The sequence below is a fragment of the Erpetoichthys calabaricus genome, chromosome 2, assembly GCF_900747795.2.
Source record: "Erpetoichthys calabaricus chromosome 2, fErpCal1.3, whole genome shotgun sequence".
Classification (NCBI taxonomy): Eukaryota; Metazoa; Chordata; class Cladistia; order Polypteriformes; family Polypteridae; genus Erpetoichthys; species Erpetoichthys calabaricus.
Window position 1 is genome coordinate 63,816,676 of NC_041395.2, and position 13,635 is coordinate 63,830,310.

Below are 13,635 nucleotides of genomic sequence, written 5' to 3' on the forward strand. Positions count from 1 at the left end.
TTCCTTCCAAATACAAAAAGTGCATTTTAGGATAATTAGCGACCCTGCAAAAAGTAACTTAAGAATGCAGTATTCTAAATTGTGTCATTTATAGCAGAATGTGCAGGAGTGTGCCCTGTGATGTACTGCTGGCACTCTTTCTGAGGTTTGTTTATGACTTGGGCTTGACACTGGCAGGACAGGCTTCAGCACCTAGGACCCTGAAATGGATTAAATAGGTTGAAACACGGACAAATGGATGGACGAAACATAAATCAAATTTTATCCATTTAAAGTCATTATTTAAATGTACTTTTGTTTAATAAGTTAAACAGAAACCAGCAGAATAATTAAAATATGATTAATGACTCAAATTTTCAAATATTTTGATAATGGTCTGTCTATTGCAGTGACTTGTAATGGTTAGTATAATCACTTTTACCTCTCTGCTGTTCAAGTATTTTTTAACGTGATAAAGTATTTTCCCAACATTACTATCAGTTACCTTATTATCAATATAATAATAATAAGAAGAAGAACAACAACAACAATAGTAATAATGCTTCTTCTTCTTATTATTATTATTATCAGATTATCAGTTCTACTTTGATGTTTATTATTATATATTCTTGTCAAATACAGAGACTCTGAAAATAGTCTACACTATGCATAATTTTTGGCAGATTATCATAAAAAGCAAACACATAACGCAGCACTGTGCAAGGTAGTTTATGTTTTTAGGAGAGTACATTAGAATATTAGAACAATCTAGATGAGCCCAACAAAGCTCGCCAGTCCTATCTACTTAATTCTTCTCAAAAAACATCAAGTCGAGTTTTGAAAGTCCCAAAGTCTTACTGTCTACCACACTACTTAGTAGCTTATTCCATGTGTCTATGGTTCTTTGTGTAAAGAAACACTTCCTAATGAACATCAAATGGGAAAGAAGATAACAAGGAAGAAAATGAAGTGTCAGAAACTGAACTTAGATACTTCACTTCCAGAGTACCTTCATAAAACACATCCATTTGTTTTGATTACAATGAAATCTCTAGAATCTTTTCTCCCTAAAAGATGGTATACAACTCAGTAACAAAGCCTTAGAAAATAATAGTGAATTTTGATAAATTGAGGAAGAGATGGCCAGAAAATCTAAAGCTTAATTTGTAAGGTCTAAAGTTTTATAATATTTCAAAAAATAGTAAGCTTATGGCAGGATATTAATGTATTTTTTGAATCCATCTCTTTCCAATACGGTCATCCATTTGAGCTGCTACCAAAACAAATAAAATTCTTTATTTGAAATTGGAACTTGTAAACTATCCATATTTATATTAATTGCTATACTTTAATCTAAATGTATTAATATTATATATAGTCCAAATTTCTTTGTGAACCTATTTTAATGATACTTTGGATTGTAGAGACAATTCTTCACTAGTTCACAAAGAGACAAGGCTGAAAAATTGGTTGGACTACTTTCTTTTTCTTTAATCACCATTCATGCTATTCCAACATATAAGACATTTCATCTCAGGAATAAATACAAGAATGGGATCACATTTATTTCAGCTCATGTTTGGCAGCAGCTTATAAATAAACCATTGTCTCCTCAGCCCCCAATTCTTACCAGTTAAGTCCAACTTCAATGAACAACTATTTATCTTCAACACAAAAATCCAGATGTGCAGGCCGAACTGACAAGCGAGCTCAGCTGTTCAGAGCACCGTCTCTATTAACCTTTCTCCATGCTATTAAATTACTCTGGCTCCTGCATTCTACTATCATTGCTTCGGGGGAAATGTACCTTGTAACGTCTCTGTTTTATGCTAACTTAGGCAATGCGCATATCTTAACTTGCAAGGAGCACTGGTTAATGAGGTCTCCCGCAAATAAGTTACCCAACTGCTTTACATTCCAATGGACACAGTTTTTGTTAAACTTTACAGATCACTATTGATGTTTCTTATCATGCTGGAGTGAGTGAGAAAGGCCAGTGTCCTGCAACAATAAGATGGTACTCCATATTCAGCTATTAAAAGAGAAAATAAATGGGGAAGATGTGTCTACCTGCAGGCAATTTGAAATGCAAAACCTTTTATTATAGCATTTACAAAGAAGGTGTCACCTTTTATTTACTGAAGGAGTTAAAAGAACTTCATATCCATATCCGGGAGATGCACCATAGCCAGGGCACAGCTGATCCATCCACTTAATTTTCAAAGAAAAACTGAATACATGATATCCAGTGGAATAGAAAAGGCCCCCACCTCAGATTTATATTGTATGGTATAAATCAATCATTAAAATGGCACACAAAAGGGACACCCTACAGGCCTTTCATTCATTATGATAAAGTGACAACATGATTACCTGCCAGGAAAGGTACTTCGATATTTCAGTTTTTAATATCTAGACAGAAATAAAAAGTGAACCGTGCTTGTAATTGATCAGTCTGTTAAGCTACTGTATATAATCTTTTTTGCACTCTATTCTATCATAAGGAGATTAGCCAATTTGTCTGAAGCACGACCAAATTAAATGTATAGATTCTTCTTGAACATGAGCATCCTTTTTACTACCAATACGTTAAAAGGGTAGAACAGTATTTTAGCAAACAATTATAAATAGCATTTATGAGTTCAAAAAACCTATAAATAAAATTAATTTCAGGCACAGTAATATAATAAATATGGCCAGTCAGCAAAGAACACTGAGGAATCCTGTTGACATTGTAATTTGTTTGTTTAATATTTAAAATGTTCCACATCAACACACATTAACTTATAATGTTCACCTTGAAGAAATATATTTCTGTCTTTTTCTATGTTGCCATTTTCACATAGCGGGCGGCACGGTGGCGCAGTGGGTAGTGCTGCTGCCTCGCAGTTGGGAGACCTGGGGATCTGGGTTCGCTTCCCGGGTCCTCCCTGTGTGGAGTCTGCATGTTCTCCCCGTGTCTGCATGGGTTTCCTCTGGGCGCTCCGGTTTCCCCCCACAGTCCAAAGACATGCAGGTTAGGTGGATTGGTGATTCTAAATTGGCCCTAGTGTGTGCTTGGTGTGTGGGTGTGTTTGTGTGTGTCCTGCGGTGGGTTGGCACTCTGCCTGGGATTGGTTCCTGCCTTGTGCCCTGTGTTGGCTGGGATTGGCTCCAGCAGACCCCCATGACCCTGTGTTCGGATTCAGCGGGTTGGAAACTGGATGGATGGATGGATTTTCACATAGCTATCGACTATAACATACTAAGGGAGCGAAGAAGATTCTGATGTGAACTTGAGTAGTGCCGTGGAAACAATCATCAAAATGTGCCACCAGAAAACCAATAGGACAGAGAGATTACATCGGTGTTACATATACAATTGTGCTGCCAAACAATTAGGAAAGAATATATTGGTCATGTGCAGTGGGTGGATTTCAGCAACTCCAATTTTGGCATCAATGAACTATCATTTCATTTAAGATCCAAGGACTGAAACTCTAAATTGTCTCCTGAAATCCTACACAGAGATTTGGCTGTAATGAGGTACTGACTTGACATTATAACAAAACGCCTCAATAGCAATCAGACAATCAGTGTTTGGTACACATCAGAACCACACAAGCTCAGTCATTCTCTCTTACAGCCATTATTCATCGATGACCAACTGAAAGAACAGAACCCATTTTAGTTTAGCCACACACCAGTGTACAATAGGCCAGCTTCAAACCAAACCAGTTTAACATACCTGTCAGCATCTCCGACTCCTGAAGCATTGCGTTGGAGGGTCTCTCGTACTGCTGTGATCCCTTCAGGCAGTCTGTTAAGGCGACGTGTGTAGAGACCCAAGCCACCATCTGTCATGTAACTGTAGCATAAAAACAAAGACATAGAACATGATGCAGAAAAAAGTTAAAATAAACTAAATATAATAATAACATGCAGTTTACAATATATGTTCTCAGTATTACAATGAACTTCAGAGATTAAAATATCAAGGGCTAGGGGGACACTTTAAAAAATGAGCTTTTTGTTTTCTTTCTTTTTTAATCTAGCTGGGGTCATATTAGGCCAGTAGTTCACAGCCCCTAGCAGAGAAGAGCTCTGATTACAAGGATGCTGGATCACATGACAGACAGCCTTTGTGAAGAAAAAGACAAGACCAAAATAAAAGAAAAGAATAAACGGACATTAATCTACTTCCATTTACAACAGTTCAACAGTAACACCACAAAGCTTCGATTTCTTACATGCACACATTTACTGTACTTGCAGAGGGCAATGTGCAATTAACTGAACTATATTTATACTTATTGAAAAGAAAAACTTTAGATTTAATGTATTTTTTGGAATTCAATTGAATAGAAGGTGTTTAGTAACTGTGGACTAGAACATCAACTACAGTATATAGTAGCAGATTTTGGAGCAGAGTTTATTCTTTGAAAAAATATGGGCCAATCATAAGTAGAAAGCATAGTTTACAACATAAAAATAAAACCATATTAAAGAAATAAACTAACTGTAAGGATTAAGGATGTGGTGGGAAAGGATTGTGGAAGTTGTTAAGGCTTATATACATATATATTATGATGGATGGTGGCCGGTGCCATTATCTGGCTGGGGACACCTCCGTACTGGAAGGACAGTGGGGAGATGGCTTATGAAGGGCGTTACCTCTCCCGAGCTGCTATTTGGCAGCCCCCCTGGGGCACAATGGCTCCTTGGATTCACACAGGGCTATAAGGGACTTGGTATTTGTCGGCTCAGCCCTGCTGGGTTCCGGGGATGCCGCCAAGAGGTGCTGCAGGAGCAACAGAGCCCTCTTTTGTCAGGTTACTGCCACACCTGGGAAGTCTTCATGATCTCGCTAACAAGCCAACTCCAAGGTATAGCATAAAAGGAGCTGCCCGCCTTCATTCCAGGAGCCAGAGTCGGGAGGGTGAGGACAATGCTTGTGTGGAGGAGAGGAAGAAGAGAAGTGAAGCCAAGGGTTGTAGTGTGCTGCGTGCATACTATGGATGAGTACTGTGCTGCAGGTGTGGGGAACTTGGGTAAAGTTTCCCACACTAAAATAAATGTGTGCTGTGCAACACTTGTGCCCATGTCTGGTGTGTTTGGAGCGGCTGGAGCATTTTATATATATATATATATATATATATATATATATATACAGTGGAACCTCGGTTCACGACCATAATTCGTTCCAAAACTCTGGTCGTAAACCGAGTTGGTCGTGAACCGAAGCAATTTCTCCCATAGGATTGTATGTAAATACAATTAATCCGTTCCAGACCGTAGAAACTGTATGTAAATATATACATTTTTTTAGTTTTTAAGCACAAATATAGTTAATTATACCATAGAATGCACAGCGTAATGGTAAACTAAATGTAAAAACATTGAATAACACTGAGAAAACCTTGAACAACAGAGAAAACTAACACTGCAATAGTTTGTGCTATAGTGCTAGGAACCGCTCGCTAAAAACACTTTTTTTAATGAGTTTTAAGCACAGGGGAAAAAAGGAACATTTGAAAAATCCGTAATTTAATAAACCACCAAGAAAAGTAACATTGCAACAATGCAGGCTACGAACCGATCACTGAAAACAGAACTGAAAACAAAAACAAGCCTTCTCTAACTTATGCGTCCCTCAATCGCTCTGTGTGTGTGTGCGTGCGTCTCTCTTTTGCGAGCCTGGAGCGCCTGTGTGTATCTCTCTAGCGCGCTCCTCAGTCCCCCCCCCGTGTGTGTGTGTGTGTGTGTGTGTGTGTGTGTGTGTGCGTGCGTGCGTGCGTGCGTCTCTCTAGCGCGCTCCTGTGTGTGTGCGCGCGCCTCTCTCTCCCCCGCCTGTGTGTGCGTGCGTCTCTCTTTTGCGAGCCTGGAGCAAGTAGATATTGCTGCAGACCGGAGTAAAATGGGCGTTAATATCATTTTCGACTTCAGCCAATCATATATTAAATTTGCGCACGTCAGTCACTGATCAGCCAATCGCAAATTTAAACGTCGCGGTCAATCACCGTTTTATTCAACAAATCAACCAATCGGTGTTATTTGTCATTCATCGACCACTTTAGCCAAATGCCTTTTGGATACGTAAAAAGAAAGGTGGGTGTAATTTCTAAAGGTGGACGTGTAACATAATTTCTAAAGGTGGACGGTAAAGATAAAGTGACTGTAAGAGACGGAGTGTATACAGTATTCATAAAATACCTCTCCGACGATAGTCTACTAATGTCAATATCTTAACACTATAGCACTTTGTCGAGTGCATTATTAAGACTGCAGTGTATTTTTACCACGGTCATTTATGAAGTAGCCTTTCTGAAAAAATAATAATAAAAGTTTGCATATGAGATATTTATCGTTACTGAACAACTTCTGAAGAAAATTTAAATGAACATAACAATACAAATTTGTGTCCGCCTAATTTTAATGGATTGACGTGGACTTAAGTGTGGGCTCTACTTGATTAAGTCAGTCAGATTAAAACAAATGTTTGACTGTTGGTGTTTACTCGAATGTCCAAATGAAATAGCCGCCAACATTTAACGGGTCACCTTAAAGACCTTAAAGGCTGTAAACGTATTACAATTTTAAACGTTGAATAAACTGTCAGAGTTCCTAATATTCCATTGTAGCCCCTTTTTGCCTGCAGATCACCATCTGTTCTTTGTTTGCTGATGTCAGTCAAATATTCTTCTGTCTTCTTGTCTGTTCTCAATATACCAGCAGCTCTAGTGAGTTTCTTGCCTGTGAATCACGTATTTAAGTTTGTTTTTTAGCTGTATTATGATTACAGATTATTACAAATCACATACTTGACACTCTCACGTTCAGGTGTCAGGGAATATAAAACGTTAAGAAAGCTGGCAATAAAATTGTGACTTCAAAGAATCCATTGGCTGTCTCTATGTTATCAATGTTAAATGCAAGAAACACAGTTGTCATAGTGCTAATAGTCCCCTTTCAATTATTATTTTTACAATGAAGTTTACTATGTTAAACGATCTGTGAAGAGCAAATATTATGCCTTTAAAAGAGTAATAATTTTGCAGTTTTTGTGACTGTGCACCTGTTAATCAGGGTATTCAATTATTTGACTTAATTGGACCTTTATTACTTTTGGATTTTAAATACCTTTTTAAGATCATCAAATATGTGTTTATTATAATACATATGACTTATGCAAAAGTTACATTTAGAGATTAAAACATGACAGATGTTTGTAGTTCATATCTCATTTATCCACCATTTGACTCCATCAGGTCCTACTGGTGTGCTGAACACGTCAGCCTGTCTTTAGGGTCTCTGAGATTGGAGGAGGTCTGGAGTCCAACTGTACAGCAGGCACTGATGTGCATCAGCATCACGACTGGTAACAAGATAGAGATGACAGATATTTGAGCTGGACATAATCCTATATGAGTATACAAGCAAACAGCATATTAAGAGCACACCGAGTCTGTATACTCCAGTATGGCCCTGACATAACCACCTGTACAGCTGTAAACGACTCCACTTAACTGGTCATTTAGCACACACTACACTGAGTCTGTCAAGTCATAGCCATTAAATAATTCAATCTGAACAGCTGGAAATTTATTTTGGCAATGATATTTCTGGTAAGGCATTTTTATATTGTCGTTTCTCATTGGTTTATACTGAAAATCTGGTTTACATCAATGTAGTTTTCAATAGTATGTATTATATATATATAGTATATTAAAAAATTAAAGGAACACTTTGAAAGCACATGAGATCTTAATGGGAAAAAAAATCTTGCTGGCTGTCTCTACTGTTATGGACTGATGTGTTAGGAACAAAAGGATGGCACATCGTTTGTTGGAAATGAAAATGACGAACCTACAGAGGGCTGAATTCAAAGAAACCCCGAAAATCAATGCATCAATTACTACAGCGAAAATGATTATTAATACAAACGTGAATACAATATATATATTAATATTTATACAAACGTACAATCACAACAAAGAAACAAAAAGTTATTTGAAAAACACGAAGAAAACTTAGCAATTGCAAATTTCATACGTTTTAATTTCCATTGTCAGAAATAACAAACAATTCGTTTCGTCGCTTCTTCTTTGGTCTAATAGAGTTTCTTCGCTGCTGCTTTGTCTTCTTTTCTTTAACAGCGTTTCGTTGCTTAGTACAGAGCAAGGCTATTTCAAAAGAAACTCTATGAGGCGGAACCTCAAAGCGGTAGGGATCACTAACTGAAAAGATTGGTGGAAGTTACACTTGATAGACAACTTCAAACGTTGAGTGAGTTTTTGATTGTCATACTTTAACAACAATCTCATTTGTTGAAATTCTGAATTAGCCAATACTATCCACTTTCATTTACAGTTATCCCGCCTTCAGATCCGCCCATAAAGTCTCCGGTCTGCAGCAATACCCTTCTCGCCTGGAGCGCCTGTGTGTGTTGTCACGCTTGGGTCACAGATTTGCACAGAGACACAGGAGGTTGTAGAAAAAAAGGAACTTTATTCAAAGCACTGCAAACAAACATTTGTCTCTTTTCAACAGTTTAAACGTGCTCCATGACAAGTCAGAGATGACAGCTCCGCCAGGAGCACAGATTGTCTGAGAGAGAAAGAAGGAGAAGCAAGCAACCAATTTAACAAACTGAAAGAAGCCCGTGCAGGCTTTTTAAGAAGGCGGAGCACCGCACGAGAGGCATATTACGCGACAGAGCCGGCAAGAAGGGAAAGGAGGAATGTGAAGGTAGTCTGTCCATGTTTCTTAGGGGTTTTCCCAGGGGCGTCTGTATTCTCTGGGGGTGCGATCAGCTTTGCAGCTCACAGTGTGTCTGTCTAGAGCGCTCCTGTGTGTGTGCGCACACGCCTCTCTCGCGCGTGCTCCTGTGTGTGTGTGTGTGTACAGCCCTCTGTCTCTTGCGCTGCCTCTCTGTGTGTGTGTGTGTGTGTGCGCGTGTGCGCGCGAGTGCTCTCTCTCGCTCGCTGCACAGGAAATGCACAGGGAGAGAATGAACATCAACAAACCGAAAGGGAACCTGGCTTGTTCGTATACCGAGTGTTTGGTCGTGAACCGAGGCAAAAGTTTGGCGAACTTTTTGGTCGTAAACCGAGTTGTACGTGTGCCGAGACGTTCGTGAACCGAGGTTCCACTGTATATATATATATATATACAGTGATCCCTCGCTATATCGCGCTTCGCCTTTCGCGGCTTCACTCCATCGCGGATTTTATATGTAAGCATATTTAAATATATATCACAGATTTTTCGCTGCTTCGCGGGTTTCTGCGGACAATAGGTCTTTTAATTTCTGGTACATGCTTCCTCAGTTGGTTTGCCCAGTTGATTTCATACAAGGGACGCTATTGGCAGATGGCTGAGAAACTATCCAGCTTACTTTCTCTCTTTCTCTCTCTCTCTCTCTCTCTCTTGCGCTGACGTAGGGGGGTGTGAGCAGGGGGGCTGTGTGCAGCTGCTTCCTGAAGGACAGGCTGCACGGAGCTTGCATACTTAAAAGCTCAAAGGGCACGTATTGATTTTTTTTATCTGTCTCTCGCTATCTCTCTCTCTCTTCCTGCTCCTGACAGAGGGGGTGTGAGCTGCCGCCTTCAACAGCTTTGTACCGGCGGTGCTTCGCATACTTAAAAGCCAAAAAGCCGTATTGATTTTTTTTTTTGACTGCTTGCTTTGCACTCCTTTGAAAAGGAAGATATGTTTGCATTCTTTTAATTGTGAGACAGAACTGTCATCTCTGTCTTGTCATGGAGCACAGTTTAAACTTTTGAAAAAGAGACAAATCTTTGTTTGCAGTGTTTGAATAACGTTCCTGTCTCTCTACAACCTCCTGTGTTTCTGCGCAAATCTGTGACCCAAGCATGACATTCTAAAAATAACCATATAAACATATGGTTTCTACTTCGCGGATTTTCCTATTTCGCGGGTGACTCTGGAACGCAACCCCCGCGATGGAGGAGGGATTACTGTATTTATATATATATATATATATATATATATATATATATATATACTGAACATAGCTGGGATATTGGAGGAAATGAGGAAACAGGACTTTGTGGAGAAACTCCACATTGACACAATGACACTTAGATCTATGAGGCATTGCCAATAAATGCCATGTCACCTTACAAATGATTTTCAGAAAACCTCACAAATTAAGCTCAAAGAAAGGTCCATAAAAACCTACAAAAGAGGTCCTGAATTACAAGATTTTACCCTAGATTTCTAAAGCATGATTTGTCTTATCCAAGCACAGATGGTAGGAGAAACTAGGCCACAGCTTACTGCTGCTAAATAAAGAAGAATATTGAGGTTTGTCTTTAGTATAAATTAGCGATATGCGATTATAGCAAAGTGCCGATCTAGGGCTATAAATCCATGCAGAAATTTCCCAAACTAATCTTAATGCCACAGAAATACAGAATCTGAGAAATCAAAGCAAATAAAGATCAACAAGCTGCCCCAGAATCTTAACCTAGCTCATTAGATCTTACTGAAATAAGTTTCTCAGACCAGCCTGTCTGCTAAAGTAACACTAAACTGGACCAAAACATATCAAAATGGATCTTCAGTTCCCGTACGGACCCAATCAATCAAAACAGGTGGCTTGTCCCATTGGCCACACCTCGTTGAACAGCACTATGTGACTCATTAATTGTGTTAGGATAGTGCATTATGAGTGCATTATGAGCGCTGCTGCTTTGCAACAAGGTGACTGAGGCCCACTTCCCAGGTCCTTCATGCATGGAGTTTGCGTTTGTTTTCTCTGGGTGCTCGTTTCCACCTATAGCTTAAAAACATGAAGGTTAAGTGGACTGGCAATACTAAATTGGCCCTAGTGTGTGTGTGTGTGCGTGCGTGTGTGTGTGTGTGTGTGTCTGTGTGTTCATCCTACGATAGACCATCACCCTTTCCCAAGAATTGTTCCTGCCTTGCTGCTATGCTTGCTGGGATTGGCGCCAGCTTCCTCGCTACCATACTCCAGATTAAACACTCAGTACCAATAATGCAACAGTAATTATTTACACCAAAACATACATGTCATATAAGGTAACACTTCAAAGATAACGTGTGAAGAAATGTACAAGACATTTTAGTGATACAGTACTCATTACTAAGGCTTCAGTGTTCTTTGCCTTAAAAAAAGTAATTTAGTAAAGGCTAAATATTCTTGAATGTGCCCTCTTTCACAAAATTAAAAGTGTTTTATTTCGTGTTCCTTTAAACATACCATATTTAGAATGCATACTGCTTTCCTACAGTTTAAATATGCTGTCATCCTTCACAGTCCAAAGGGCCAAGGACTGCTGAGTGAGCAGTGTTAGAAGAGGCTGCATTGGAATGAGGAAGCAAGTAGTCTTTACCCAATGCAGTTGCTGTTCCTACTGTACGTCTACCTGTATTTTTGTCTTCTTTGTGAATCTTTGCACAATGGTTAATTTAATACGTACCAACCTGGCGTGTGTAATTTTTTTGTCTTAACACAAAGTTTTTAATGTAAATGATGTTGCAAGGTTTTGCATCATAAGCAGGCCAAATGTAAAAGCTACCACATTTGCAGAATTTTTTGTGCAACTACCATTCATACTTGACCCAACATACCAAGAAATATTCAAATGTTACCTGATCATCATCCTTTTTATTTCTCACCAAAGGAAAGCAAGTAACTGTAAACATAAGCACTCATAATCAGCTATCATATTTGTGTAAGCCTGTAATCCTCTCCGCCTTGAAGTGGTTATCTGAGTGAAGATGCATAAAAGAAAATAGAAAGGTCCAGGAGGCACTGGGCTCAGTGGCAGCAGAGATTGATTTCAGACATGGAGGTCACAGGTTCTGTTCCCACCCCGACTCAAAATGTGATCTTGCAAGACTTTTAAACAGCCCTGTGTTGAAATTCTTGGATATTTGTGTCTAATGTCATTCACAAAAAGAATTTTCAGATGATCTTTGTAAAGCAAAAAAAAAGTTTGTCTGCTTACTCTTTTAAATATATTTGAAGAGGTACATTAATTTCTCCTCTATTTAACGAGGCTGTTGAATAACACTTCACCAGAAAGCTGCTCCTTTTCAAACCAGACAAAAAGGAGGGATGGGATCATATATAAGCAACTGCTCCTAGTGCTGTCACCCACCCCAAATACTTGACCTTACTTATGTTGACAATAAAAACAGCTTTGCTTGAGGGAGCTGGGAAGCTGCTTTTAATTATTAAGTCTAAAACGAGTTCACTAACTCCTGTTCCTTAGCTGGTAAGCCATGGTGGTGTATTCAGAAAGAAAAGGAAAATACAGTAGCTGGAAACAGACATCAGGAGTGACAGTTTAAGAAAAACAAAGCTGAAGATCTAATTGAAAATCAAACACTGAAGAGTGACAAGTCAACCCACAAAAGTCAATGCATTTTCACTTAAATAAAGATCTGTTAAAAGTGCTGAATACTAGTTTTTCTACTCAGAATGAGCAATAAGTTCCTTTATAGCAGAATAGCAAAACAAGTCTGGCTCTGGATGAGGTCAAGCAGCCCTTGGTGAAACACCATGTCTGAAAACTTTATATTGTTCGGTGATAGCATCTGTTATTCTGAATGATGAGCATTCTAGGTTTTAATTGCAAAGTGCTGTATGCTGTAAAAATAAGAGAATTTTAAAGCCACACAGCAGTATACTGGGTGCCACTCCTGTAAGCTAAGAACAGGTAACTGAGGCTACAGTTTGTATGGGCTCACCAAAATTGTATAACAGAAGATTGGAAAAACATTGTCTGGTCTGATGAGTCTCAATTTCTGCAGCGACATTCAGATGGTATGGTCAGAATTTGGCATCACCAACATGAATGCATGGATCCGTTCTGCCTTGAATCAATTATTCAGACTGGTGGTGGTGTAGTGGTGTGGGGGATATTTTCTTGGCACACTTTGGGCCCCTTAGTACCACTGAGCATTGTTTAAATGCCACAGCCTACCTGAGATGCCCATCCCTTTGTGACCGCAGTGTACTCATCTTTTGATGGCTACTTCCAGCAAGATAACGTGTCAAGTCACAAAGCTCAAATCATCTCAAACTGATTTCTTGAACATGACAATGAGTTCACTGTACTCAAATGGCCTCCACAGTCACCAGATCTCAATCCAGTAGAGCACCTTTGGGATGTGGTGGAACGAAAGATTCTCATCATGGATGTGCAGCCCACAGATCTGCAGCAACTGTGTAATGCTATCATGTCAATATGGACCAAAATCCCTGAGAAAGTTTTCTAGCACCTTATTGAATCTATGCCATGAAGAATTATGGCAGTTTTAAAGGCAGTTCTGGGGTCCAACCCAGTACTAGCAAGGTGTACCTAGTAAACTGTATGTCAGCACATGAGAGGCATATCAAGGAGGGAGCAAAACAACACTCCAAATGGATCATAATTTGAAGAAAGATTCAATATGCATTTAAAAATTAGACTCACAGTAGTGTGCCACTGACAAATTGTGTTTTCTTACAATGTCTGTTCACACTTGCATTTTCTCAACACAAATTAATTTACAGAGTTACAGGAAGAACGTGACCCAGTTGTATTATTGTGCAAGGCAGTCACTGACCTTGGGTAGGGCAGAAATCACTCAACATCTAGTGTGGGTCAGAACACAAGTTTGGTTGAGGTGTCAGTTCAC

At 39.1% G+C, this 13,635-nt stretch overlaps 1 protein-coding gene across 6 annotated transcripts in view; it reads right to left on the minus strand.

The window, feature by feature from the left end:
• Positions 1 to 13,635, minus strand: part of nav2a (neuron navigator 2a) — a 327,423-nt gene that overhangs the window by 133,268 nt on the left and 180,520 nt on the right. For all 6 annotated transcript variants that reach the window (XM_051923293.1, XM_051923294.1, XM_051923292.1 and 3 more), the window contains one exon: positions 3,707 to 3,826. In XM_051923293.1, the coding sequence (XP_051779253.1) occupies positions 3,707 to 3,826 (120 nt within the window). The remainder of the gene's footprint in view (positions 1 to 3,706; positions 3,827 to 13,635) is intronic.